Source organism: Furipterus horrens, unplaced genomic scaffold, assembly GCF_987537825.1.
Source record: "Furipterus horrens unplaced genomic scaffold, mFurHor1.1.pri manual_scaffold_2, whole genome shotgun sequence".
NCBI lineage: Eukaryota > Metazoa > Chordata > Mammalia > Chiroptera > Furipteridae > Furipterus > Furipterus horrens.
The window spans coordinates 49,342,641-49,367,332 of NW_028327172.1; the positions used below are offsets into that span (position 1 = coordinate 49,342,641).

General features: G+C 42.6%; 2 protein-coding genes and 1 pseudogene across 2 annotated transcripts in view; 1 reads left to right on the forward strand and 2 right to left on the reverse strand.

Annotated features, from left to right (window-relative positions):
- INTS4 (integrator complex subunit 4) overlaps positions 1-4,680 on the reverse strand; it is a 114,866-nt gene extending 110,186 nt beyond the window's left edge. The window contains exons 1-2 of the mRNA XM_090265735.1: positions 4,411-4,680; positions 1,794-1,988 (exon numbers count right to left, since the gene is read on the reverse strand). Of these exons, the coding sequence (XP_090121861.1) occupies positions 1,794-1,988; positions 4,411-4,464 (249 nt within the window). The 5' untranslated portion in view covers positions 4,465-4,680. The remainder of the gene's footprint in view (positions 1-1,793; positions 1,989-4,410) is intronic.
- A 9,150-nt stretch (positions 4,681-13,830) lies between these two features.
- On the reverse strand, positions 13,831-19,508 carry KCTD14 (potassium channel tetramerization domain containing 14). Its single transcript, XM_090267785.1, has 2 exons — positions 19,363-19,508; positions 13,831-14,619 (listed from the first exon to the last, which is right to left on the reverse strand). Exons 1-2 carry the CDS (start codon positions 19,432-19,434, stop codon positions 13,945-13,947), a joined length of 747 nt encoding a protein of 248 aa, XP_090123911.1. The 5' UTR covers positions 19,435-19,508; the 3' UTR covers positions 13,831-13,944.
- Positions 19,509-22,920: 3,412 nt separating this feature from the next.
- Positions 22,921-24,290, forward strand: LOC150018547 (large ribosomal subunit protein eL43 pseudogene; annotated as a pseudogene).
- Positions 24,291-24,692: the final 402 nt, after the last annotated feature.

The following is a 24,692-nucleotide window of genomic DNA, read 5'->3' on the forward strand; positions in this document are numbered from 1 at the left end:
ACAATGGAAAACCAGAAAGACTTGGAAAGGACAGGTGTGTACAGGCAAGGATGAATGCCAGGTATGTGGCCCAGCTTCTGTGCCCTGAAGAGCAGACTGAGGGCCACCCTAAATGTTCCTTGGGGCATAAGCCTATGACCGCATTACCTCAGTGATTGTCTGTACACAAAAGGCTCACTTAATCCTCTCTGCAGCGCTGCCTCCTGAGACTCAACGGTTTGGCTGAACTAAATGGCTGGGTTGATGAAGAATAGGGTGGTCTGTGGGCTTCACTTTAAAACTGAATTCTCTTTTCTATCCTAATGGCTTGGACAGAAAGGGCCCAGAGGTCTGAGAAGGGGGAAACATAAACTATTTCCCTCAGCCCAAACTAAATATAATGGGCAAAAGGGTTTTGGACAGGCGAGATGTGCCTAGCACACCTTCCTCCAAAGAAGCCCCCCCCCCTTTTTTTTTTTCTCCTAATGTGGAACATTGAAAAATTAATCCCTGCCTTTTGTCACCTAGTAGTTATGGATTGAATGATGCTTTTTAACCCTTTTTGCCAAATCTGTTCCCCCCAGAACACAACAAGGATGCCAACCTGCTAAACCAAGCACGCCGTTGTCCGGAGACAGCCAACTGACCTGGAGTCTGCATGATCCTTCCCCATGTGGGAAGGCCACCCTCCCCTCCACACCCCCACTATTATTAGGGATTTCTGGACCCAAGGGTAGGTAGGACGACGACCATGTCCAGCTTGAAGCAGCTAGAGGAGCTTGAGACCTTCGCCCATTGTCCTTTACAAGATTACAAAGGGTCTTAATATCTGAGAGGGAGGGATAGTTATTTTTTACGAACCATGGGTACGGACTTGGGGGGGGATGCTGGGGGAGGGAGATACTGGGTGGAGGGGAGTAAAGGGGAAAAAATTGGAACTACTGTAACAACATAATCAATAAAATATACTTAAAAAAAAAAAAAAAAAAGACATTTTGGGAAAACTAAAGAAATATGAATATGGACTAGTTAATGATATTATATAATTATTTAGTTTCACTTGATGTGATTAGATGGTTATAGTTTAAGACCCTTTTTAAGATATTTTACTGAATTAATTATGGAAAACTATTACGATACTTCTAAAAACTTCAGGAAAACAGTCCTGGACAGTGTGGCTCAGTTTGTTGGAGCGTTGTCCCATAGACCAAAATGTTACAGATTTGATCCCCAGTCAGGGCAATTAAGAGAAGGCAACCAATTCATGTTTCTCTCTCACACCAATGTTTCTTTCTCTCTCTTTTTCTTTCTCTCTTCCTCTTTCTCTACCCCCCCTTTCTTTCTCCCTCTTCCTCTCTCTCTAAAACCAATGAAAAAATGTCCTTAGATGAGTATTTTTTTTAAAACTTCAGAAAAACAAATAGAGGGAGCAAATATTAGTAACTGTTTAATCCCAGAGATTGGTATTTGGCATGTGAGTAGGCTGGAGGAGAGCACTGGAGGCAGGAGTATCCATGCATAGTACCTACCCAGTGACCACCCAGGGTGCTGAGTTCTATGGTAAAACAAGGGAAAATCTGGAGACACCAGCAGAAACCCCTCTCTCAACCAGAGGTTCTAAATACTGTAAGCTTCTGAGGGCAGAATTTGGATCTTTTTTCTCTCTATCCACAGTGCCTAATATATGGAAAACACTCAGTAAAAGATTGCTGAATGAATGCCTTCTTATTTATTTTGCAATGTTAACCCATTCTGCAGACATGCTACAACTCTGATACACACTCCCAATAGGTAGGTCCACAAGGCCATCTTACCTTATAGTAATGTTCCAAGAGTATCCTGACTACTCCCTCCACACTTTCTGCTTCGACTGGTTTCCGGGCAAACTGAAGTAGGTACTGCAAAGCATCTGCTGGAGAGGTAGCTTTACATAGATCTATGTGGAGTGCTGCAGATTTGCTTGGTTTTGTTAGTCGGAGTTTCTTAGTAGCAATTTCCTCCTGTTGTTGCTGCAAAGGGGTAAGAAAGTTAAGATCTGAAAACAGAGTCTGCAAATTTTACTTCACTTCATTTGATGAAAATAATTTTCCCTTATACCAAATAATGTACTTAGGTAATAGATAGGACAAAGCAGTGTTATGAACTGGAAAAAGAGCACTGGATTGGAGACAAGACCATGAGTCCCAATTTTGCTTTTCACTAGCTCCTACAACTTTGGCCAGGTCATTTAATTTTTCCAAGACTCCATTTCTTTCTCTGTAAAGTAGGTCCCCTAACATTTTGTTCTGCCTATCATGACATGATAAAAAGACCAGGGGTTCAAAATCAGAGGAATGTATGTTCAGGAACTACTTACCCGTTTCCATCCTATTCCACACAAATCTAGTCTTCAGTGTTACCTGGGGCAGAATTAGGTCAAAAGCTAACAAAGGTTTTTCTCCATAGAGTATATAAAGGGGAGGGCAAACCAATATCCGCAATCAATCAATCGTCGATAACATTTTAGGGAGCCAGAACATAAGGTCTCTCCAGGGGAAAAAGAGATGAACCAGACATTATCTCTGCCTTCAAAGAACCCAGACTAGTAGGAAGATTCAGACACTGGTAATTACAGAAGCACTCAGTGACAGGTACAAATTGATGAGTACAACAGAGTGCCATAGAAGCAGGGAAGGAAGAGACTAAACTCTTGCTAAGGTTTTAATTGGGTCTTAAAGCAAAAATATAAGTCCACTGGGTGGAGAAGAAAAGGAAAGGAAAGAATGACATCCACTCTATGTAAAAGAGACAAAAGGCATAAAAGTTTGGAGATGTGCAAACATACGGCATGCTGGAGGAGGGGTGAGCAGTCTTGAGAAGTGGGAACAAGAGAATGTTGGTAAGACAGTGGCACTGCACAACAGGAATGCACTTAATGGAAGTTAATTGGTTAAAAATGGTTAAAATGATACATTTTATGTTATGTATACTTTACCACATTTTTTTTTAATGGGCAAGGAAACAGAGTCAGAAAATCCCAGAAAGGAAGCAAGAGGGGGCTCTGTGAAGTTAGAAAAGCTTTCCTTAAACTTGGCTCATTCTAAAAGTTCAAGGGAACTAATTTCACATAAAAAAAGAGCAAAAAAAAAAAAAAGTCAAAGTTAAATCTCAACCAAAGTTATTTTAAGAAAAAACAAGAATAAGGAGCATCCTAACTTGCCTACAGACGATGGGAATGTGCTACAAAGATTTGCCCACAAAAGAAAAAAGTGACACAGCTGAAAGGAATAATGTCAAATCATGAAGGATTAGAAAGTTTGGCAAGGCAATTTTTATGAAAAGCAAGCACAGCAAAATAGAAAGGAAGACTTTATTTGTCAGTGCAATTATCTCTCTGCAGTTTAAATGACATACACACTTATCTCTCTCCCATTAGCCTGTGAGCTTACCAAGGACATGAACCCTAAGGTTCCTCAACAACTTTCACTATACCTGATACATAGTAACCACTCACTCACTCAATAAACTCTTGTTAAAGGAGTAAATGAAATGTTTAAGGATCAGTTTCCTGCTGGGTGGTCCAAGTCTTGCAACTCTACAAGTAAAAGGATCTAAGGGTGGTCTATGGTTCTAAGAATGCTGCTGATTCACTGGCATCAATTGGAGGCTTGTCAGAAATACAGATTACTACCTCATCTTCCCCGCCGGATTTACTGAATAGAATTCACATTTCAGAAAGATCCTCAGTTAATTAGTTTATATATAAAGTCGGTGAAAGCACGACACAAAGGATGACTTGGGATCAACCTCTACTTTCGCGACACAGACAAGGAGACACATGTGAGAATCACTGACTGCTCTGACAAAGGCTGAGCCCACCCGTCCTTAAACAACTCCTTCCTGGGTGAGCTAGCTGTTCCACCAAAGGAGAGTTCTAGCCCCGTGAAGACTGTGGCTCTTGCCTGCTTGGAGTGGGTCTTGAGGATTTCTGCAAACTTCTCTTCCAACCCCTCAGAGCTTTGCACACAGCCAATCAGTCCCAGGGCGCTTTATTTAATTTTTTAAACGGAGCGGGGGGTCGAGGCTCCACGACTAATTTGTTCTAGGTCTGTGTACCCCTCAAGAAGCTTCTAAGTCCACATCTGCAAAACAAGAATGCTAATGGAACCTGAATAAAATCAGAAAATGCACAAGATACTTTCATAAATTGTAAAGCATTTTTTGTTTCTGCTAATAAACATTTTTAAGTGCCAGATTACACATACTAGTTCATCATAACGGCAACATTAGCTGTAAACGAACACGCCCACTAAAGTGTAATCTCGAAGAGCCTATCAAAGTAGTCGGCGCTCAACTCAAGTTCACGGCGCCAGTTCTGGAAAAGTGCCTGGGGCGTGGACAACCATCCCCCTACCCGCGACCAGACCCGGAACCTTTCCTTCCGGAGCTTACCTGAACTACCTTAGTGAATTCCTCATACACGCGCTTCTTAAGGTGCGCCGCCATCGCTGCTCACGGTCCCTCTCAGCTTCCGTACTTGAGAGGAGGGGAGGTGCGGAGCGGATAAAAGAATCCGGAAAACCAGTCGAGGCTGGAGGAACCCCCCACCGTCCCACAAGGCAGTGGGATTCCAGGAAAGAGAGGCCGCTTCCGGCTGTTCGACTGCTCCGCCGCGGTAAAACTGGATGTGGCAGCCTACTCCTCGAGCGCCGAGGGAACGGAATGGGGAGCGTAGCGTAAAGGGGGCGGAGCCTCTGGAGACGGGAGAACCAATGGGAGCTTCCGGGGACTTTCTGGTAGTCTTAGCATGTCCGAGGGACAGGCGCGAAACAGCGGGAGGAAGCACAAGGTAAATGGCAGAGGCGGGGCGAACCAGGGCAAGAAGCAAAACCCGGAGCTGTGTAACGATTTTGACTACCGAGATACCAGAAAGAGGCTGGGCTGACGTTCCCACCGTTCTTTGCTGTCCGCTGTGTTTGTTGCTTGTATTTGCCTGAGCTTTCCTTTTGGAACGTCTGTGCTGCATCCCTCCCCTCGCTTTGGGTGCATTTTCCTGCCTCTTCAGTTTTCCAAAGCTACCCATCCTTTAAGGAACCAACCCCGCCCCTGATAGCTATGGTAGTAGAGTGGAAAGAATCCTCAGGTCAAGAGTGAAGCAACAAAGCTTCAGACTAAAATTGACACTAAATAAAAAGTAGCCTTAACTACAAATGGGCTGATAACACCTGACAATTGTAGTGACAATAGAATGAGATAGTGCAAAAACAGTTTTCAGACTGTGAATGAAGTGTAGTTCACGTGTTAGTGTTAATAAATCCAAGGTCAATTTTACATCCTATATTTAACTTAAGCTGTTCATTCTTTCGTCTTTCAAGAGTTAACGTGGGATGCCTAGAAAAAGCAGCAGGCCTAAAACTAAAACAAAATAATATTGAATGTAAACTGTAATTGAAAAGGAAAAGAAAAAGCAGCAGGCTGTGGTTGGTACAGAAAACCCAAAAAGGCATTGAAAGATTGTTTTTACTCTCAAGGGAAGAGAGACGTGCAAGCTGATAATTAGTGGGCAACCAAAGTGTGCTGGATGACAGGAATGTGATTCAAACAGGCTTAAATTCTTCAGGATGTCTAAGCGGAAGTTTCACAGAGGGAAGGATTTTTAATCTGGCTTCAAAATACAGGCATCTCTCGGAGACATGGTTCCAGGCCACCGCAATAAAGTAACTATTGCAATAAAGCAAGTCACATGAAGTGCTGGTTTCCCACTGCATATAAAAGTTACATTTATATTTTACTGTAGTCAAAGTGTGCAGTAGCATTGTGTCCTAAAATAATGTACTGCTTTAATTTTTTAGAAAACTTTATTGCTTAAAAAATGCCATCATCTGAGCCTTCAGGCAAGTCATGATCTTTTTGTTGGTAGAGGGTTTTCCATTTGCAAGAAACAATAAAGTGGAGGGATATAAAATGAGGTATGCCTATAGTAAATTTTCCAGAAGGAAAGGCATCCCAGACCACAGAGACTACCGCATATACAAATATATTGAGTGAAATGCAAAGCACTTAGCAAAGAGTGCCCTTAATAAGTGTTAGGAATCGTAAAGAATATATATATATATTATTTTATGTAACACATTAAGAAAAATGCTAATATTAAAAACAATAGTTTCTTATTGCTTAGATTTGTTATGTATTTTTACTGTGTAAAGATTTCTTTGTATCCTGTGTCATATGCTTTGTGTACACATAAAACTTTTCATTTCAAAGTGATTTATAGGGTAATAATCTCTTTGAAGATACATTACATGGCAATTAAAGACAACGCATGCACAGAGCTCTACTGAAGTGATGACGACATGAACTACTACAACCCAGTCTACACATGAAAGCCTGGCCAACAGCAATCTTAAAATGTGTCCTAATTTCAGAGATGTTAAATGTGCATCTAAGCATTCACATTTCAAAGTTAATCATTGTTATTGCTAGATAAGTGACTGCAGGAGGAAGTTTGGTGCACTGAGAAAACCAAAGAAAATTCAGTTCATATTGAGAGTAAAGTGCTACAGGAAGCAGAGAGGAGAAATAGAAATAAAGTTGAGAAGCTGAGGACGGATTGGTGTAGAAACTGGAATATTCCACATTCTTTAATATTTGTCATATTTGGGATGCTAAGATTTATCTTCTTATAATCAAATCACATTCTTTAATTTTAAAATGAAACTTCTTTACTGAATTGGTAACATTTTCCATTGACCTTTATTATTGCACATGAGAATACAATGAAATGCTCCAGTGAATCCCCTGGGCTTCATACAGTCTTCCCTGTCCCTATTTTACAACAGCAACCCAATTTCCCATGGGAAATTAGGGTCAGTCCCTCATACTGGTACAGTAGCCCCTTCTTTGACTGTTGACTCAGCAAGAAGAGCCCCATATGACCAGGGCACTCTCGTTACATGTTCAATGTAATAGAACAAGTATTGCATTCTTTAGTGAAAGTGTTCCTCCCTTGGAGACTAAGTACTCCTAGCTCATTGAACCCAAGAATTTATAAGTGAGTTAGTAAGTGTAAAAGTGACAAGAACCATTCCTAACTCCACCCGTTAATTCCCAAACCCATGCATTCTCATGTCGGAGAAATAGTAGCATAATTTAGCTGTGGGTATACGGCAGACTTTCAACCTTTTTCATCTCATGGTCGTCGGCAGCCGTCCGTCTCGAGAGACGATGGTGTAGCTTCTTAAGAGTCTATCTGCACCGCCGAGAATGGCTGTGCAGTCCGACTCGGGAGTGACACGGTATCTGTCTCCTCCCGTGTTGAATCGACATCTTACGATGACGCTGGAGTGTCCTCTCCAGTGAAGCTGAAGCTACAGAGCCTGGGCAGGGTGATATGGGGGGTCTGCTGTTGCCCATGCAGCAGACCCCCCCTCTCTTCGCAGCTGAAGGGTCCAAGGGAAAGACGGAGTCAATACAGCTTGGCTTCAGGTGCGCTGCAGGAGTTGCCGGTGTTGACTACCACGTCAAACCGCCTTAGGGACTCCGGCTCCGGATTTTCTGTCGGGGTTTACTCCCTTAGCCTTTCCCCTGAAGAGGTATGCCGCAAGGCAGCGGAGGTTTTTTGGAGTCAGAGTTTTCCTTCTCTGATGTGCCCTGACTGGAAGATCGAACCAGTGACACTTAGCTCGCAGGCCGACGCTCAATCCACTGAGCCAAACCAGCCAGGATACAATACTCAGAATAATAGGGCGAAAATGCTGACCTCTGCTTTCTCAGGTTATCTCCCATGGGCTTTGTCTGGAGTTACTGACTTACATGAGAAGCATCGCTTTACAGCTGGGGCAACCTGAATCCAGCCTTCGACTGTATTAGAAAAAAAAACGCTCCGGAGGCCCGCACGGCAGTTACGGAATGGCCGAAACAGCACGCACATGGGAGGAGAAAAGCTGTATGCGTTCATGTCACTGGAGCGGAAATTAGTCATAAAATCTCGACCTGCAAAATGCTTCTCATGTGATCTGCTGTCATTCCCAAAGATACATATAAACTAATTACTAAAATTCTGTAGCACATCAAAACATATTTTCTGTTGATCTGGCAAAAAATAGGTATAATTTTGATTAATTCACACCAGACAGCTGTTGTTGTGTTGGCTGTTGTCATTTTTTAATTTGACAATCTAAAGGAAAAGAGGTCAGTGTCCCTGACTAAATAGTCAGGTATTGCATATTTAAAAAATTTTTGCGGCACACTGGTTGAAAGTCACTGGTACAAGCCATATACCACAAACCTGTAAGACAGAACCCCAAATTCACAATGTGTTGTCTCTCGGCTAGCACCATAATGGAGTCTAGAAAAGGTCATTACACTTTTTTTATAATAGCAATTACATCTGTCCTGGCTGGTGTTGCTCATTTAGTTGGAGCATCATTCTGTGACCCAAAAGGTCACGAGTTCAATTCCTGGTCAGAGTATATGCCTAGGTTGTGGTTTTGGTTCCTAGTTGGGGCACATGTGAGAGGCAACCAATCACCGATTCTCACATCAATGTTTCTCTCCCTCTCACCCCCCTTTACCCTCTCTCTAAAATCAATGGGCATGTGCTTGGGTGATATTTTAAGATATATTTTTAAATAATTTAATATTAGTAATAATTTCAAATATATATATATGTGTGTGTATATATATATATATATATATATGACAACTACATCTGAGTTGATAGAGTGCCTGGAAAGACCAATGAGTTTCTTTGCCAATATTTCTTCACTATAAAATAAGCTCCTTAATCAGAAGCCATGTATGAAATACCATGAAAATGAATAGATAACCATGAATGGTAGGGCTGTTACCGAGAGACATCTGAGTCAGGATTCCCCCATCGCCCACCTTGGTTCTTGTCTCACTCTTAAGAAACGAATCCGAGCAGAAGACAAATAAATATAGTGGAAATGAGATAGCAAGTTTATTTATGAAACAGATACAAGCACAAAGTCAGGAACCCAGCAAATCTAAATGCCCCAGTATAGAGGAAAGAAAGTTGTTAGTGAGTTTGTTTTATACACAAGCCAAGGTACAAGTAGGTACTTAGCTAATCTAAGTATGCCGGCTATTGGGGTTCAAGGATTATATACTATACTAGCTTCCAGAGGTACCCCTCCTTCTTACACTTCTAAATCTTGGGAATAATGTACAGCTACAAGGGCTTTCTTTTTCAGTTAGTAAAGGTTCTTTGTCTTAGTACCATTACTACAGAGGCTCCCTTTCCCAGCACAGAGAATCTCAAGGACTCCCCTTCTGCACTATTTTTGCTTGTGATGTTTGTGACACCTGGAAATCTTATCAAACTGGGCTCAGGACTGCTGTGTTAGCTGGTAAGACGTGTCTCCCTTTTGCTTCTAGCCTTCTATATTAAGTTATTTGTTAGACTGATTGTAATGGGAGGACCCTACTTTACTTCCCCTCTGGCCGCTCATTCCTTGCTGCTTCCTAATGGGGCTGCCAGAAACATTGCAGTTAAATATAATAGTTAGGGTTCTACAGGAAAAGAAAACCAACAGCAGAGAGAGAGAGAGAGAGAGAGAGAGAGAGAGAGGGAGAGAGAGAGATTAGGTTGGTGTAACAAAATACATATGCTGAGTGGCTTATAAACAGAAATTTATTTCTCACAGTCCTGGAGGTGGGAAGTTCGAGATCAAGGTGCAGGGAGATTCAGTCTCAAAATTTTGAGAGCTCGCTTCCTGGTGGATAGCAGTCTTTTCATGAGTAAACCCACACATGGGAGAAGAGGCAAGGAAGCTCTCTGGAGTCTCTTTTATAAGGGCACTAAACCCATTCATGAGGGCTCTACCCTATGAACTAATCATTCCCCCATAGCTCTATCTTCTAATACCATCACGTTGAGGGTTAGGATTTCAACATACAAACGGGGGAGGGAACACAAACATTCAGTCTACGGCAGTAGGAAAGTCAAATCTGAATCTGAATCCTGTAAGAATAAATCACTCCCTCCCCGATGGAAAGGATCCTGCTTGTGGTAGAATGATTGCAAAAATGGCCCCAATTCTTTCCATCTCTGTAAACTCCTTAAAATATAACTTTGAATCTACTTCCATTAAGAGATGGAATCTAGCACTGGCTGGCATGGCTCAGTGGATTGAGTGCCAGCCTGCGAACTGGAGGGTTGCCAGTTTGATTCCCAGTTACAGCACATGCCTGGGTTGCAGGCCAGGTCCCTGGTTGGGGGCACATGAGAGGCAACCACAAATTGATGTTTGTCACCCTCTCTTTCTCCTTCCCTTCCTCTCTCTAAAAGTAATTTTCTTTTTTTTTAAAGAGATGGAATCTATATCTTCACCTTTTTAATTGGACTAGCCTTATGCCTGGCCAGTAGAATGTAGCAGAAGTAACAGTGTGCTAGTTCTGAGTCTAGGCCTCTAGGTCAATCCACATATCTATTCTCCAGGCCTTTTGCTTGATTTTGGAACCCTATCATTGTTATGAAAGCAAGTCCAACCTAGCCTGTTGGAGAGTGAGTGACAACATGGAATAAAGCCAAGCTGACCCAGCAGAGGCCATCTTAGACCAGCCCCAGCCCAGATGATCCACTATCTGATGACAGATGCATAAGTAAACCCAACTAAGAGCAGAAGAACTGCCCAATCTGTAGGCTTATCGGAAATAATTGATTGTAGTCTTAAGCCTACATCAGGGGGATGTCATGTGATCAGGCAGTCCTTTAATTGCCAAGTCTGCTTGCCACAGCAGAAAAGGGAGGAGAATGGATGGAGAGAAGAGCAGATAGGATGGGGAAAATACAGTTTTGTTTTGTTTATTTCAAAGAGGTACTCTAGAAGAGCAATGTAGACCTGAAAACCAGGCACAGTGCTATGAACTAGTGTCTCCATGAGGAAAACCTCAAAGGTTTTACTCTTTCTTTGTGTTTTTCCTTTGGATTATAATGACAGTTATATTTACATTCAGTTTTACATTTTCCTCTTCTGACTATAATTTTCTGAAGTTAATTCCAACAGATCTGAAAAGTCTCATATTCCCCTACAAATGAACACAGATACTATTTTAAACATTATTAATGTGCTTTACTATTTGGCTTTTTCTGTCATGAAAGAAGAAGGGAAGGTTATTGGGTAGGAAAATACGAGTGTCCACTCAGTTGGTATGCTTTTATATTTTTTGGATGACTTTTTTTTCATAGGCCTGTAAGCCCCACCACCTTAAATCCTTTTTGGACAAATATTTAATTAAATTGTATTGCCTTTAATGAGCATTCTCCTTCCCAATACTTTTAAGCTATCTATAAATATAATTTTTAAAATTTATATATACATATGTAGTTTTGAAATTATTATTGAACTTTTGGGTGACATTGGTTAATAAAATTATGTAGGCTTCAGGTGTACAATTCTATAATACATCATCATCTGTATATTGTATTCTGTGTTCATCACCCTAAGTCAAGTCTTCTCTCATCACCATTTATTCCCCCTTTACCTCCTTCTACCTCCCCCCACATCCCATTACCTCTGGTAATCAATATACTGTTATCTGTGTCTATGAGATTTGTTTGTTTTGTTTTGTTTTTTTGCTTAATCCCTTCACCTTTTTTACTTAGCCCCAAATCTCCCTCCCCTCTGATACTGTCAGTCTGTTCTCTGTATCATGAATCTGTTTGTTTTTTTTTATTTTGTTCATTAGATTCTACATATAAGTGAAATCATGGTGCTTGTCTTTCTATAAATATAATTTTAATTTCTTCATAACATTGCATTATATAGATGCAATAACTAATTTCCAACTGTAAGTTAAGAGGGATAAAAATAGTATGTTATCGTAATTGTATTATGAATTGGGAGTTGGGGGGGCAATATTGGAATTGCCTATGTTTAATTAGTTTGGTAGATTGCTTAGGAAGAGTCAGATCCTAAAGGATGCAGACTACAGCCAAAGCAATAAAAAAGGTAGCTAAACTGGAATATGGTCTTCTGGCAAATGACAGGACTAGTGGAAACTTGGCATGCCTCTAAAGTCTGTTTGGAATTGGCACACTGTCACTTCCACACATACTCCATTGGCTGGGTTAAGTCATGAGGCCAAGCAGGAAGTCAGTGGGATGGGGAAGGTTACTCCCATCTACTGAGAAGCATGACAAGAACAGGGAGGGAAGAAAGAATAGGAAAAAAATACAATCTACTAGTGAAAACCTCTAGTGATGTGAGTGACTAACACCTTTTTAAGAATAGATATGTCCAATATTCAATTCGCAGTTATTTGCATCTTCCTTGTAAACTCTCTCCCCTTTAATTTCCTGTATTTTCTATAGTCTGCTATGTGTACAAAGAGCTCACGGGAGTGGAATTTGTAAAAATTGAGAAAAAGATCTGAGTGTTAAATCTGGGTGAGCACTGTGCAGAAGAGCAACAACAGGTTCAAGGTACCTAGACGATCCCTATGCTGAATGAATCCAGCAGGAGCAGAGAACCAGTACTGACCATAAAAAGGCAAGCCCTCTGGGAATGTGAGAAATCTTAGGGAGGACACTGACCTTTCCATACTCATGAAATTGAGGTTTTAAGCAATTCTATTTATATCTTAAGAAGCAGGGTGTCCCCTTGGAATTTAATCTTATAATCACTGATGAAAGGGTATGAACTTTTTTTCAAGCACATGATAATAATGTTGAATTGCTTCATGTTAAAAAGTTCAAATAGACACTCAGGATTTTTCCACTTGAAATTCTCAGCCATACTAAATGTCAAAAAAGGAAAACATAAAACAAGCTTTGAAAATAAGAAAAAATATAAGCAGATGACTTTGTTCTGAGCAATGTAATGTTTAAATTTGAAACTCCCTGACTCAGTCTTAATTTCTTAAATCTTGACAGCTAAACTTGACCTTCAGTTCTGGAGAACCCAGGATGGCTGGTCACCCTCCTAGGTAGGGAAGGGAGCCATGTAACCCAGACCTGGGCTTGGAGAAGGATAAATGTGTCTACATGAGTCCTCCTTAAAGTTATGTTTTAGGTTGACAAGTATCTTGTGCAAGCAGTTTACTGCCGATGTGCTCTCCTGTTCTCAGGAAGGGGAATGAGGGAAGCAGGGTAGAGCAGAGGGAAATTGTGAAGCAAGAATGTGTTGTCAGATGAAGACTGATTTCAGTCTGATCCCACAAGGAGCTCTGGAACAGGAACTGTACCAGAGTTAGTTCCTCCTTGAGGTAAGGGGGAACCACACAAACAAAAGGGCAATTATTTTCTAGAGCAGATTTCAATAAGAGTGCATCAGGATCACCTGAAGGGCTTGTTCAAACAGATTGCTGGGCCAACCCTCAGAGTTTTTGACTCAGTCGGTCTTAAGTGGGGGACAGAGAATGACATTTCTAACACGTTCCGAGGTGTTGCTGATGCTGCTGGTCTAGTGACCACACCTCGAGAGCCACTGTCTAGAGACAGGGCAGCTGTGAGGCTTTAGCAGCTAACACAGCATCTAGGAAAGAGGATCTGATGACATCTACAACAGGTACTAACTTGGCACCTTCCTCATGAAGGCACACACCTGGGCAAGAGGATTGGCCCAGAGGCTGAGGCTGGGTAGACTGCCTTTTTAGGTCAGACTGTTCGAATTCATAGTGGCTAATTATATTACTGTTGACATACAACAGCTCCAGCCAAAGCACTGTGAAACACTTCAACTCATCTCAGCCTTGATATTGGACTTCAAGGGAAGGGGCTGGCAGGTACAGCAGGCTTTCAAGAAGGAGCTGCTGCACCTCACTAGACATGTACAGTGGAACTGGTTGCAATGAGTCGAAGGCCCTCAAAGAGGAGATAAATATTTGGGGCAAGCTCTGCAGACCACCTCGGAAGTTGTTTGATGTTTATTTTTGAAATTAAAGTAAGATGACTTTGGAAGGCAACTTTTAATTTCATAAGCCCCATCAGAGCCCATAACAAACAGCTCCAGCCCCTGAGAATCACCACCAGGTGAATCGGAACGTATAGAAGTATTCGTAGCCTCCCGACCGAGGCTGGAATGTCTTCTTGGAGCAGTAGTCATAGGCTACCTGGTACCCCTGCGCCTCGATGTCCATCCGCACCGAGTCCAGGAGGTCTCTGATGGCCGGGGCCGCCTTCCAAGGTCCGAATTTGACGAACAACCTCTTGTCCGCCTCCAGGGCTCGCAAGGATTCCGCGCAGTGCGCGGCATCCTCCTCCGTGCGCACAGCGCACACCAGAACATTGGAGAAGCGTGCCGCCACGGCCTCTGCGCGCGCGAGGCGCACCATGAGTTCAAGGTTCTCGCTGTAACCTGGCACTCGAAGCAAGAACTGTTTCCGAGCCACCTGCTCACCAAAGATTTGCGGCATATCTTCCAGGAGTTTGACTAAAGGTTTGATTTCGTAGAACTGAGCCTCACGGTACACTTCCGGGATGTGTTGCGTGGGCAGCTGCCCGCTGCGCAGGTAGTCCAAGATGGCTCCGAAATAGGTGCCGGGGCGATCAATGAAGAAGCGGCCCTCCGCATCCATGCAGGCCTTGGCTGAACTGGAGAACATATCTGCCAGCTTTGAGCCCGGAAGTTTTCTTAGAGTGCCAACGGTAGTGGTGTAGAACTCGCCCCCCACGTTCAGCTTCACGACGGGAGATACCTGGGGGGTACAAGAGGCAATGAACCAAGAGTGCCACTTCCAGAGAGCTCCTGACTTACTTTCATCCAAGGAATAACCCCGTAGAGAACTTAAGAAAGCCACGACTGGCTTCAGCTATTGAAAGTCCCATCGTAACTGAAGGGGGTTATTATTTATGCTGTACAGCTACAGAGCATGAGCATTTTAAGGAAAACAGAGATTTCAGTTTGATATAAGAATACCCATTCAAGCATTTTAACTTTCTCATTTAGGTCACGGAATATTAGTACAGGAGGCTGCTGTGGAAGCAAGTCCCAGCAACAGTACTTGCAAAATCTTTGGCCTTTGGCAAGGTTTTTTTCCCTCCTTGGGCCTCATATATAAAAGGGGGATATGGAGCTGCTGTCAAGTCAGAAGCTCAGGTCTAAGATAGAATACAGAAATGGGTGGGGGAGCAAACCATTTTCAACTTTTCAGAAAGGCTAAGAAACCATACATGCAATTCATACGGGAAGCATTTCTTGAGAACCTACTGTGTGTCCACATCCTGTGCTAGGAGCTGGGGATAAACGTTTTTATTTCATATAGATCAGAAGTTATGATTAGCAGTTGGCATGACTTTGATTAACAAATGGAATTTGTTTGATGGATGTTTTTTCAAAATATGGGCCCATGTGGATTAAATAATAGGAATAACCTTGGTGAAAAGGCCAGTAACACCTGATACAATGGGTGTAAAACTGCCTCATAAACTGTGAGGTTGGTGCAAATGTGAGTTAAGTTTAGCTGTGCAGCAGAATTTTTAGAGGCCTCTTCTCTATGCAAGACCTTGGCTGAGCACTATAGATGTGGGTGCAATCCACGTAGTGCCTGCGTGGAAATGCCCACAGTCCAGCGCAGAATCAAACATGGACACATACTGACAGGCTACCTTTGGGGAATACTAAGTGCTGCCACACAGACCTAGCAAAAATACCAGAAGACCATCTAGCAATTATTACATGTGAGGTGACATATCAATTGTTATCCTTACAAACCAGCTTCTGGAACAACCTTCATTATTTAAAATTCACTCACTCATTCAATAAAATATGTATTGCCTACTTTGTGTCAGGTACCTGGGACACAGTGAGGAACAAGCATATCATGGTCCCTCTCCTCAGAATCTAATAACTGTGCAAAGTAGTTTGCATGTAGTCTCTAACTCAATTCTCATAGCTATCCTATGGAGAATTATTAAATTCTCATTTTACAGGTAAAGAAACTAAGGCTTAAGGAGGTGAAGTAAATCATCTAATATCAACCAGCTCTTAAGTGAGATGTCAGCATTTGAACGCAGGTCCTATTTACCCTAAAGCTTGTGCTCTTAGTCATTGTATAAATTAGTTTTCAAATACATTTCCACTCTTTTTTTTCCTTATTCATTTTAAAAAAATGTAAGTAGGACTTTATTCCATCTAAGCCTCCTCCTAAGCAGGTGAATACCACATATTCCTTGCCCTCAAGGGGTGCACAGGGGGAGAGGGAAACAGATGGCTTGGAGGTGAAGGAGCTAAGAAGGAAGACTTGAAGGTAGGAGGGGTCAGCTTTTTGTGGATGTGTGTTGGAGGTTGGTCAGGGAAGGTTTCCGAGGGGATGTGATGGCGGCTGCTGCTGCATAGATCTGTGCAGTGTTGGAAGGCTGAACTACCAACCTGAGCACTCTAAACACAGGTCATGGCAAGGCCAGAGCTCAGGGATGTCCTTTATCTGATTTAGGTGTGATCTCATTCTCAATTTGTCTGTGAGCTCTTCCTCTAAGACTGAAGTACTAGGAGAGTCAAAGACAGCCAAACTGCTGGGGAAGAATTGAGTTCCCATGGCAACGGCTCCTTCCAGGGGATAGTTCTGCTGGCTGGAAGAGAGAAGGGCGAGGAGAGGATGCACTCTGACAGCAGCCAAGCAATACAGCCAGGAGAAAAATGAACCCAAAACCTTGTTCATCCATAAACCTCAAGGTCCCTTGGCAAAGCTCTTTGGTTAACACTAAGGTCCCTCTGTGCAGCTGGTAGTTAAATGCAAAGTTGCAGACTTTAACCCTTGAATGGATTGATGTGCTCTTATCACTCCTGTACCACTGAAAGCTCACAGGAGCTCTTAATGCCCCCACGTTACAGATGAGGAAAGCTCAGAAAGAAGGGTCACAGAGCTAGGAAATGATGACATCAGAGCTGGAACCAACCCAAGTCAGTCTGACTCCAGTATATAGGGGCCCCCTACCTCCACCCCGCCCAACATCCAGTCCCACAGCTGCCAATTCTCAGCTATGTGCCTGGGGCAGCAGCTCACTTCCTTCGCTGAGCCTAAGCTCAGTCATCTATGAAACAGGAAGACAAAACGGATGAAGAGAACTGTCTCTCCAGCTCTGAAAGTCCAATAAATCCACTTACTTCTAATGTAATTTCTGAAGTTCATTTCCAGATGCTTCACTAAATAGCTTCCTGCCCTGATATGGTCAGCCCTGTGTCTTTATCAAATAAGACTTCGGTTCTGTTCCCAAGCTTCCTACCCCCCACCCCAAGCTTCTTAATTCTGTCCCTCTTCCCTTCTCCCCCTCCCCCAAACTCCCAGTCTCTTTGGAAATCCCAGACCTCCAACCTCATCCATAAGGACTACAGTATGTGTTTCCAGCAGATAAAGACTTATTTGCACCCTTCTTCAGGACCACCTGCCCTTCCTTGTGGCACCTATTTCCCACCTTTCTTTACTAATCACCCTCCAAAGCATTTCTGGGTGGAAAAGCCTGTCCCAAGCCCTGTGTGCAGGAGCTGGGGACACATGGTCTTTAGGAACCCCTGCTGAGTGCCAGGCCAGTGCTGGTCATGAGGACACAGGGATGAATCAGGCCCAGCTCTCACCCAGTTCTAGTCAAAAGGGTCCCAAACATTGGCAACCCCCACCAAACATTCACACATTTCCTTAGGTCACTCTTAGTGGAGCCAATGGAGGGACATCCCCATTCACATGTACCCCAAGCCCCTCAAGATCGCTCTCCAGCCCACAATTTTTTTATTATTGTTTTCCTATTACAGTTGTCCCATCTTTTCCCCCTTTGCTCTCTCCTGCTTTGCCCACCTCCCCCCTCTCCCACAGTCAGTCCTCATTTAGTTTTCCATGTCCATGGGTCATTCATACTAGTTCCACCAACCCACAATCTTGGCCTTTTCTATTACTTCCTATCTCAGTTGTCTGAGCCAAAAACTCCAGCTGTAATCTTGCATTCTGCTCCCAGCCTCAACCGCCCCCACCACAATCACACACACCTTGAAACACACACAAATAATCAGTGACCAAATCCTGGTGATTCTAAATGTTTGGTCAGTCCATGGCACACTGCCTTGCTCAAGTGCCCTCCCACAATCCAACTCTGAAAACAAAGTCATTTTTCTTAAGTGCAAATCTGATCTGTCTCCCTCTGTATTAAACACTTCAGTGACCCTACATTCCCTTCCAGATAAATTCTAGACTCCTTAACAAGGTTCAGTAGGTCCTGTACAAGGCTGACAATCAGCTACCAGAACTGCTTGCTGCCTCCTCACCCCTACCTAACCAGAGCAGGGTGGGCCCCCCTTCCCTCCAGGACTTCACTCATTGCACACTCCCTTCACTTAGCCCACTCATCCTTCAAGTTAATTCCTCCAGGAAGCTTTCCATTGCAGATGGGCTGTCTCCTTGTGATCCCAGAGGGCTTGTATTTCCACAGTCTGGTAATTACCTATCTTGTAATTTCCTTTATCGTCTATATCCTCTATCGGATTGTGAGGTTCCTAAGGGAAGACTACCTCTGATTCATCTTTATAGCAGCAGTACCTACTACGGGTCTTAGCACACAGGGGTGCTCAAAAAAAAAATTTCATGGACTTGAATTGAATGGAGCTTACCCGCAGCGCTGATTTACAAGAGCACCTGGTATTCTGATAAAAACCAATCTTGCCCTACCTGGCGTCATGCACCTTGCTGGCTCTCTCCCTTGCCCAACAATTCATTCGGACATTTATTGAGCACCTGGGGCAGCCCCGCCACTGAGCAGGTGACTGTCAATAGCCAACAATGAGGTTAACAGCTCCCTATGGGGAAGGGCCAGTCTCCCCACTCCCGGATCTGCTTTCCCTTCCATGGCACCTAGCCCTAGAGAGATTAGAATGCTCTGCTCCTAGACTGCGCTGGGCCTTTTCCTGAGCCTCCCCCAAACTCCTCCCACCAAAGCCCTGGAACGGCCTCAGGACCCAGTCAGAGGGCAGGGGCAGGGGCAGGGGCAAGGGCAGGGGCAGGGTAGGGTGGGGGTCCGGCAGTCTTTGGTTGGGTCTGCTTCTCCCACCCGGAGGAGCGATGGGGGCAGAGGAGAGGGAGAAAGCGAAAGAGCGGTGGACTAGGACTAGCCAGGGCACAGAGAGAGGATACACACAGAGAAGCTGAAACAAAGAGAAGAGGAGACAAACCAAGGCAGCCAAGCAGGAAATAGAGCAAAGAGGAGAGGCTGGACTGAGCCAGAATGGGAATGGAGACCGTGGCGCGGAAGGCGAGACATAAAAACGAGAGGAACGGCCGGGAGAAAAGAGCGCTCAGCCAGAGGTGGAGATGGTGCACTAGAAGCTGTGGGGGTGTGGAATCAAACCGCAGGAGGGACAGACTGGGGACGTTAGAAGAACTGAAAGACGGGAAAGGCTGCAGGACAGGCGCGGAACAACGGAGCCGGCGCCCGCCCGCCTTGGGCTATGCACTCACGGTTGGCGGGCCAGCGGGGGGCGCGGCTCGGCCAGGCCGTGGGGAGCCGGATGCCGAGGTCAGGCTCATCATCCTGTCCTTGCAGGCAGCTGGCACTGCGCAACCCGGCCGTCGCTCCTGCAACGGGCCCAACCCTCCACGTGCCAGGTACTTGTAGCTGGCGGAAGTGCACCTGCTCCCCGCCCTGGGGTGGGGGAAAGCTGGACCCAGGGTGTGGTTAGAAGTCCGAATTGGTCTGGACTGGGCCTGGCTGCCCGTGAGACCCTGGGCTAGTCACTGCCTGGCCCTCACCGCGGTGTTCCCCGACAGCCAAGTTGAGAAGGCAGAGGGAACTGACATTGAAAGCAGGAGACTTTCTACTCACTACAGTCCGAGGGGGTAAAGGATCACCAACACCCTATTTTACAGATGAGAAAAGTAAGGCTCCAGGAGATGAGGTGGCCAGTATAGACTTTATCCACCTCAGGTCAGCTGCTAAAAGTGCAAAGCATGACCTGGGATGAAAAGAGCTAAGAGGCCTGTTGCGTGGGTTATTTTGCTTGTTAAAACTGAAAATTACTAAAGGAAACCTCAACTAAAAATGGAGTTTCTACTGCCTGTAGGGGAGCTTTCAAGCTTTACTACTCATGATCAGTTACCCCCAAACAAGGAGAAATGGAAGGAAGGTTTTCTCCTTGCCTGGCAATAGCTCAGCCAATGAGAGTCTGTCACAACTTAGCCAATTGAAAGCCACTACATTTTGCATTTTGAACTCCCAGTTTATTCCAATAGATTCTTTGTAACAGCTCTTCCTAACTCCACCCTTTCCTCTGTAAAAGAAGGGTCCTTTCCTTTGTTTTCTAGCTTTGCCTATGATTTTGCTACAACTTGCATGTCCCAAATAGCAATTCTTAGCTATTCCCTAGTGTCCCCATTTTTTTCTGGTAAACTGACTTATTTTTTATGTCAACAAAACATAAATGAGGGGGAGCATAACTCCCACTTGGAAAGTAAGGGCTGTGCACAGTGACTTTCTTCCAAAGAGGACAGTGTGGGGAAGGGGAGAAAGAAGAGTAACTTTACAATGGAGAAACCAACAAACACTACCTCAGCCAGGTATCAAGGTCAGCATCAAGTCATAAATCATGATGATGGTAAGAAATCCTTGATATGATGAGATAAGATGGCACTTGACCTTTTTGATTTTTCTCCTCAAACCACATAACCCTAATCTAATCATGAGAAAAACATCGAACATATTCCAATAGAGGGGCATCCTATGATATACCAGACCAGCGATCCTCAAAACTGTCAAGGTCATCAAAAACAAAGAAAATCTGAGAAAATGTCACAGTCAAGAGTATCCTATGGACACATAACAACTAAATGTAATATAATGTGGTATTCTGGGTGGAATCCTGGAAAAGAAAATACACATTAGGTAAAAACTAAGAAAATAAGAATAAGTTGTTGGCCTTAGTTAATAATAATATGTCAATATTGCTTCATTAATTGTAACAAATGTACCATACTAATGTGTTATTCTGAGAACAGGGAAAACAGAGCATAAAGTATAGGAGTCCTCTTCTTAATTTCTCTGTAAATTTAAAACTGTTCTAAAAATTAGTCTAAAAATTTTTTACTCAAAAATAATACAAATGCTATAGGAAACAATATAGAGTTTATTTAAAAAATTAAAAATAGAACTACCATGTGATCTGGCAATTCCACTTGGTATATATGGGTATATATCCAAAGAATTCAAAGCAGGATCTCAGTCCTAACTGGTATGGCTCTGTTGGTTGGGCATCTTCCTGCAAAACAAGAGGTCGCTGGTTTAATTCCTGAACAGGACACATGCCTAGGTTGTGGGTCAAGGCACCTCTGTGAGAAGCAACCTGTTGATATTTCTCTTTCATGTTGATTATTCTCTCTCCCTCTCTTTTTCCCTGCTTTCCTCTCTCTCTAAAAATAAATAAAATCTTTTAAAAATAAATAAAAAATAAAAACTGGATCTCAAAAACATATTTGCACATCCCTTTCATAGCAGCATTATTCACAACAGACAAGAGATGGAAGCAACCCCAACATTTGTCGATGGATGAATGGATAAACAAAATGTGGTTTTATGTACAATGGAATTGTTACTCAGCCTTTAAAAGGAAGAGAATTCTGTCACATGCTATAACATGGATGAAACTTGAGGACATTATCTTAAGTGAAATGAGCCAGTAACAAAAAGGAATATATTATATTATTCCACTTGTATGAGTTTTCTAAAGTTATCAGGTTAATAGAAATGAAAAGTAGAAAGGTGGTTAACAAGGGTTGGAGGGAAGGGAGAAAGGGGAATTTTTAAATGGATATTAAGAGTTTCAGTTTTCCAAATGAAAAAATTTTGGATATCTGTTTCACTACAATGTGCATATATTTAACACTGCTGAGTTGTACACCTAAGAATGGTTAAGACATAAATTCAATGTTGTATGTTTTTATACCACAGTAAAAAAGAAAAAAGATGACTCTTGGTCATAAACTAATGGTGCAGAAACTTGAAAAATATAGTAACAATAATAACCAATTGCTATCTGGTGAAAAAAGATAAAACTTTGTAGCAAGACAACTGGGAATGGAACTCTAAATCTGCCATTCATCAGCTGTGTGACCATCTGTCACTTTCCCTCTCTGAGCCCAAATTGTTTCTCTTGTAAAATACATTCAAGTACTTTGCTGGATTGTTGTGAAATAATCTGTCATGTTTCCCAAACTTCTCTGAGGCTAAGACGCAGAGTGCTCATTAGACACCAATCTGGAGCCCATTTCCAGAGTGCTGAGACCAAGGAAGGTCCTGGGGACCTGTATATTTAATGAGTATCTTGTCATTTCAGAAACTTTAGAAACACTAGAATGATGCATTTGTGAGTCTTTCCTAAGGTGGGGCTCAGTGAATGTCAATGCCCATCCCCCCAGGCTCCATGGCACCACGCCATCCAATTGTGATACCTTTCCAATCCTTCCTTCCCCTCCTCTCCACGTGGGTTGTCACTTTATGTGTTCAGCTTAGAGTTACTGATACTGTCCTTGGCTAGAGGTTGGGGGCTTGGAACACAGATGTCTTTGTCCTAAAGATATGAGCACAAAGAATTTTAATGAAAAAGTAAATAAGCATATGAAAATATGGCCTCTGTTACCAGTAATATGGACTAGATGAGGAACTAGTATAAATGACCCATGGACATGGACAATAGGGTGGGATTGACTGTGGGAGAAGGGGTGGACTGGGTGGAAGGGAGCAATGGCGGAAAAAGTGGGACAACTGTAATAGAAAAACAATAACTTTTTAAAAAATATGGAAGACTAGATATTCTGAAAGACTCTTGCTAGAAAGCATCTCAAAATAATGAACATGTGTATACTCTATGTCTGAGCTGGCAAAGAAGTCAAGGAAATGCTCTGAAATTATTGAGCACCAACTCCATGTGCTTTCCTGGAGTTATGTTCAACCCTGAGTGAACCTAGAACTTTTATTTTAAGGGGAGATAGAGTAGGAGGAAAGATCTGGGCCACTCACAGGGTAGGATGTCAGATCAGAGATCATACAATGGTAAATTATTTTTAAATGTGCCACTCAAAGGTGAATGCTGTGGAAACTTACCTGTCTCATTACTTGGTTCTGCGTGGAGAACAGTCTCCCCTAAAAATGTTTGGTTGTAGGCTAGAACTAAGTAGATCTGGGGGCCAAATATTCATTTTTTTCATGGTCAAAACCAACAACAACAATCAGAAATTTAATTTAAAATGGACCTGGGTTGGTAGTGCCCTCAGATGCCTGACAAAGAAAATGAAAACCTTTTCTGGAGGAAACTGCAGTCAAACCAAGTCCCAGACTCCAAACAGATAGTCTGACAAACACAAGCTCACAATCTAAAGTCACTAACCATGAAAGGAACAAGACACCATAAGCAAGAGTCGACAGATCCACAGCCACCTCAGATATTGAGATCACTGGGTATAGAATATGTGTTTAATGTGCTTAAGTAAATATAAGGGTGTATTTAAAACATGAGTGAGGAGCAAGAAGAGATTATCAAAAGTGACTAGACAGATTTGTAAAAAGTCAAACAGAACTTCTAGAAATGAAAAAATAAAGTAACTGAAATGAAAAGTTAACTGAAACTTAGCAGGGATTGAGGAGCAACGTTGTACTGCTTTTCATCATTTTCGCAAATACTGCTAATAATAATAACATGTCAGAGGTGGTAAGAATGCAGAAAAACAGCTCCTCAAACTTAGCTAAATGGAATGTAAACTGCTGTGATTTTTTATTTTTGGAAAGTAATATGACAATGGCTACTAAAATTTAAAAAAACAACCCACAGACATAATTTGACCTAATATTTTTACTTTTGAAACTCTATCTATTAGAAATAAAAGCACTACTCTGAAAGGATATATGAACAAATATGTTTATCACTGTTTTGTTTGTGGTGGCAAAAACTAGAAACACAAAGGTATGGTTGAATAAATCATGATATGTTCACGCCTTGGAATACTATGCAACTATTAAAAAGGATAAAGTAGATCCTACATCTATTCACTTATCCAGGATTTATTAAGCAATTAAAAATAAATATCAGAACTCTCTGGATTCTGACCTGGTTTTTTCAGACCTGGCTAAATGCACCAAGAAGGTCAGAATCGTTGGTAAATATGGGGCCCATCATAGCACCTCCCTTGGGATAATGGTAAAGAAAATTGAGATCAGCTAGCACACCAAGTACACTTACACCTTTTGTGGCAAAACCAAGATGAAATGACGAGCTGTGGGGATCTGGCACTGTGGTTCCTGCACGAAAACAGGAGCAGCTGGTGCCTGGTCCCACCACACTATTTCTGCTCTCACAGTAAAGTTAGCCTTCAGAAGACTTAAGGAATTGAAAGACCAGTAGAAGTGCCACAATTCGACACATTGCTAACCTATAATAACTGGGTTAATTTGTGTAACAATAAATAAATAAATATCAGAATATTGTATACAGTGGGAATCCATTTGTGTAAAAACACAAACATAACAAACGTCTTCTATAATTTTTTATCTATTTATGTGAGCAAATAATCAGAAAGGTGTAGAATGATACACAGTGGGTGTTACCATTGGATATTCAGTAGGATGAGGTTTGAAATGGAGAGGAGTGATTATTGATTTTTTAAAAATAATATATCTTTGTATTATGTCACTAGTTTCAGTGAACATGAAAAACTATAAATTAGGAAAAGGAAAGGCTGTATAAGACAACCACAAGTTATTACAGGAAGAAGTCAGCTTTCCAATTTGGGGAGTCTGGGAAGAC

Excerpts from the sequence above, each read along its gene's own strand:
- KCTD14 (XM_090267785.1), bottom strand. The coding sequence starts at position 19,434 with ATGATGAGCCTGACCTCGGCATCCGGCTCCCCACGGCCTGGCCGAGCC. Across the intron at positions 14,620-19,362 it reads CCCCCGCTGGCCCGCCAACC|GTATCTCCCGTCGTGAAGCT; the intron begins GTGAGTGCATAG and ends TGTACCCCCCAG.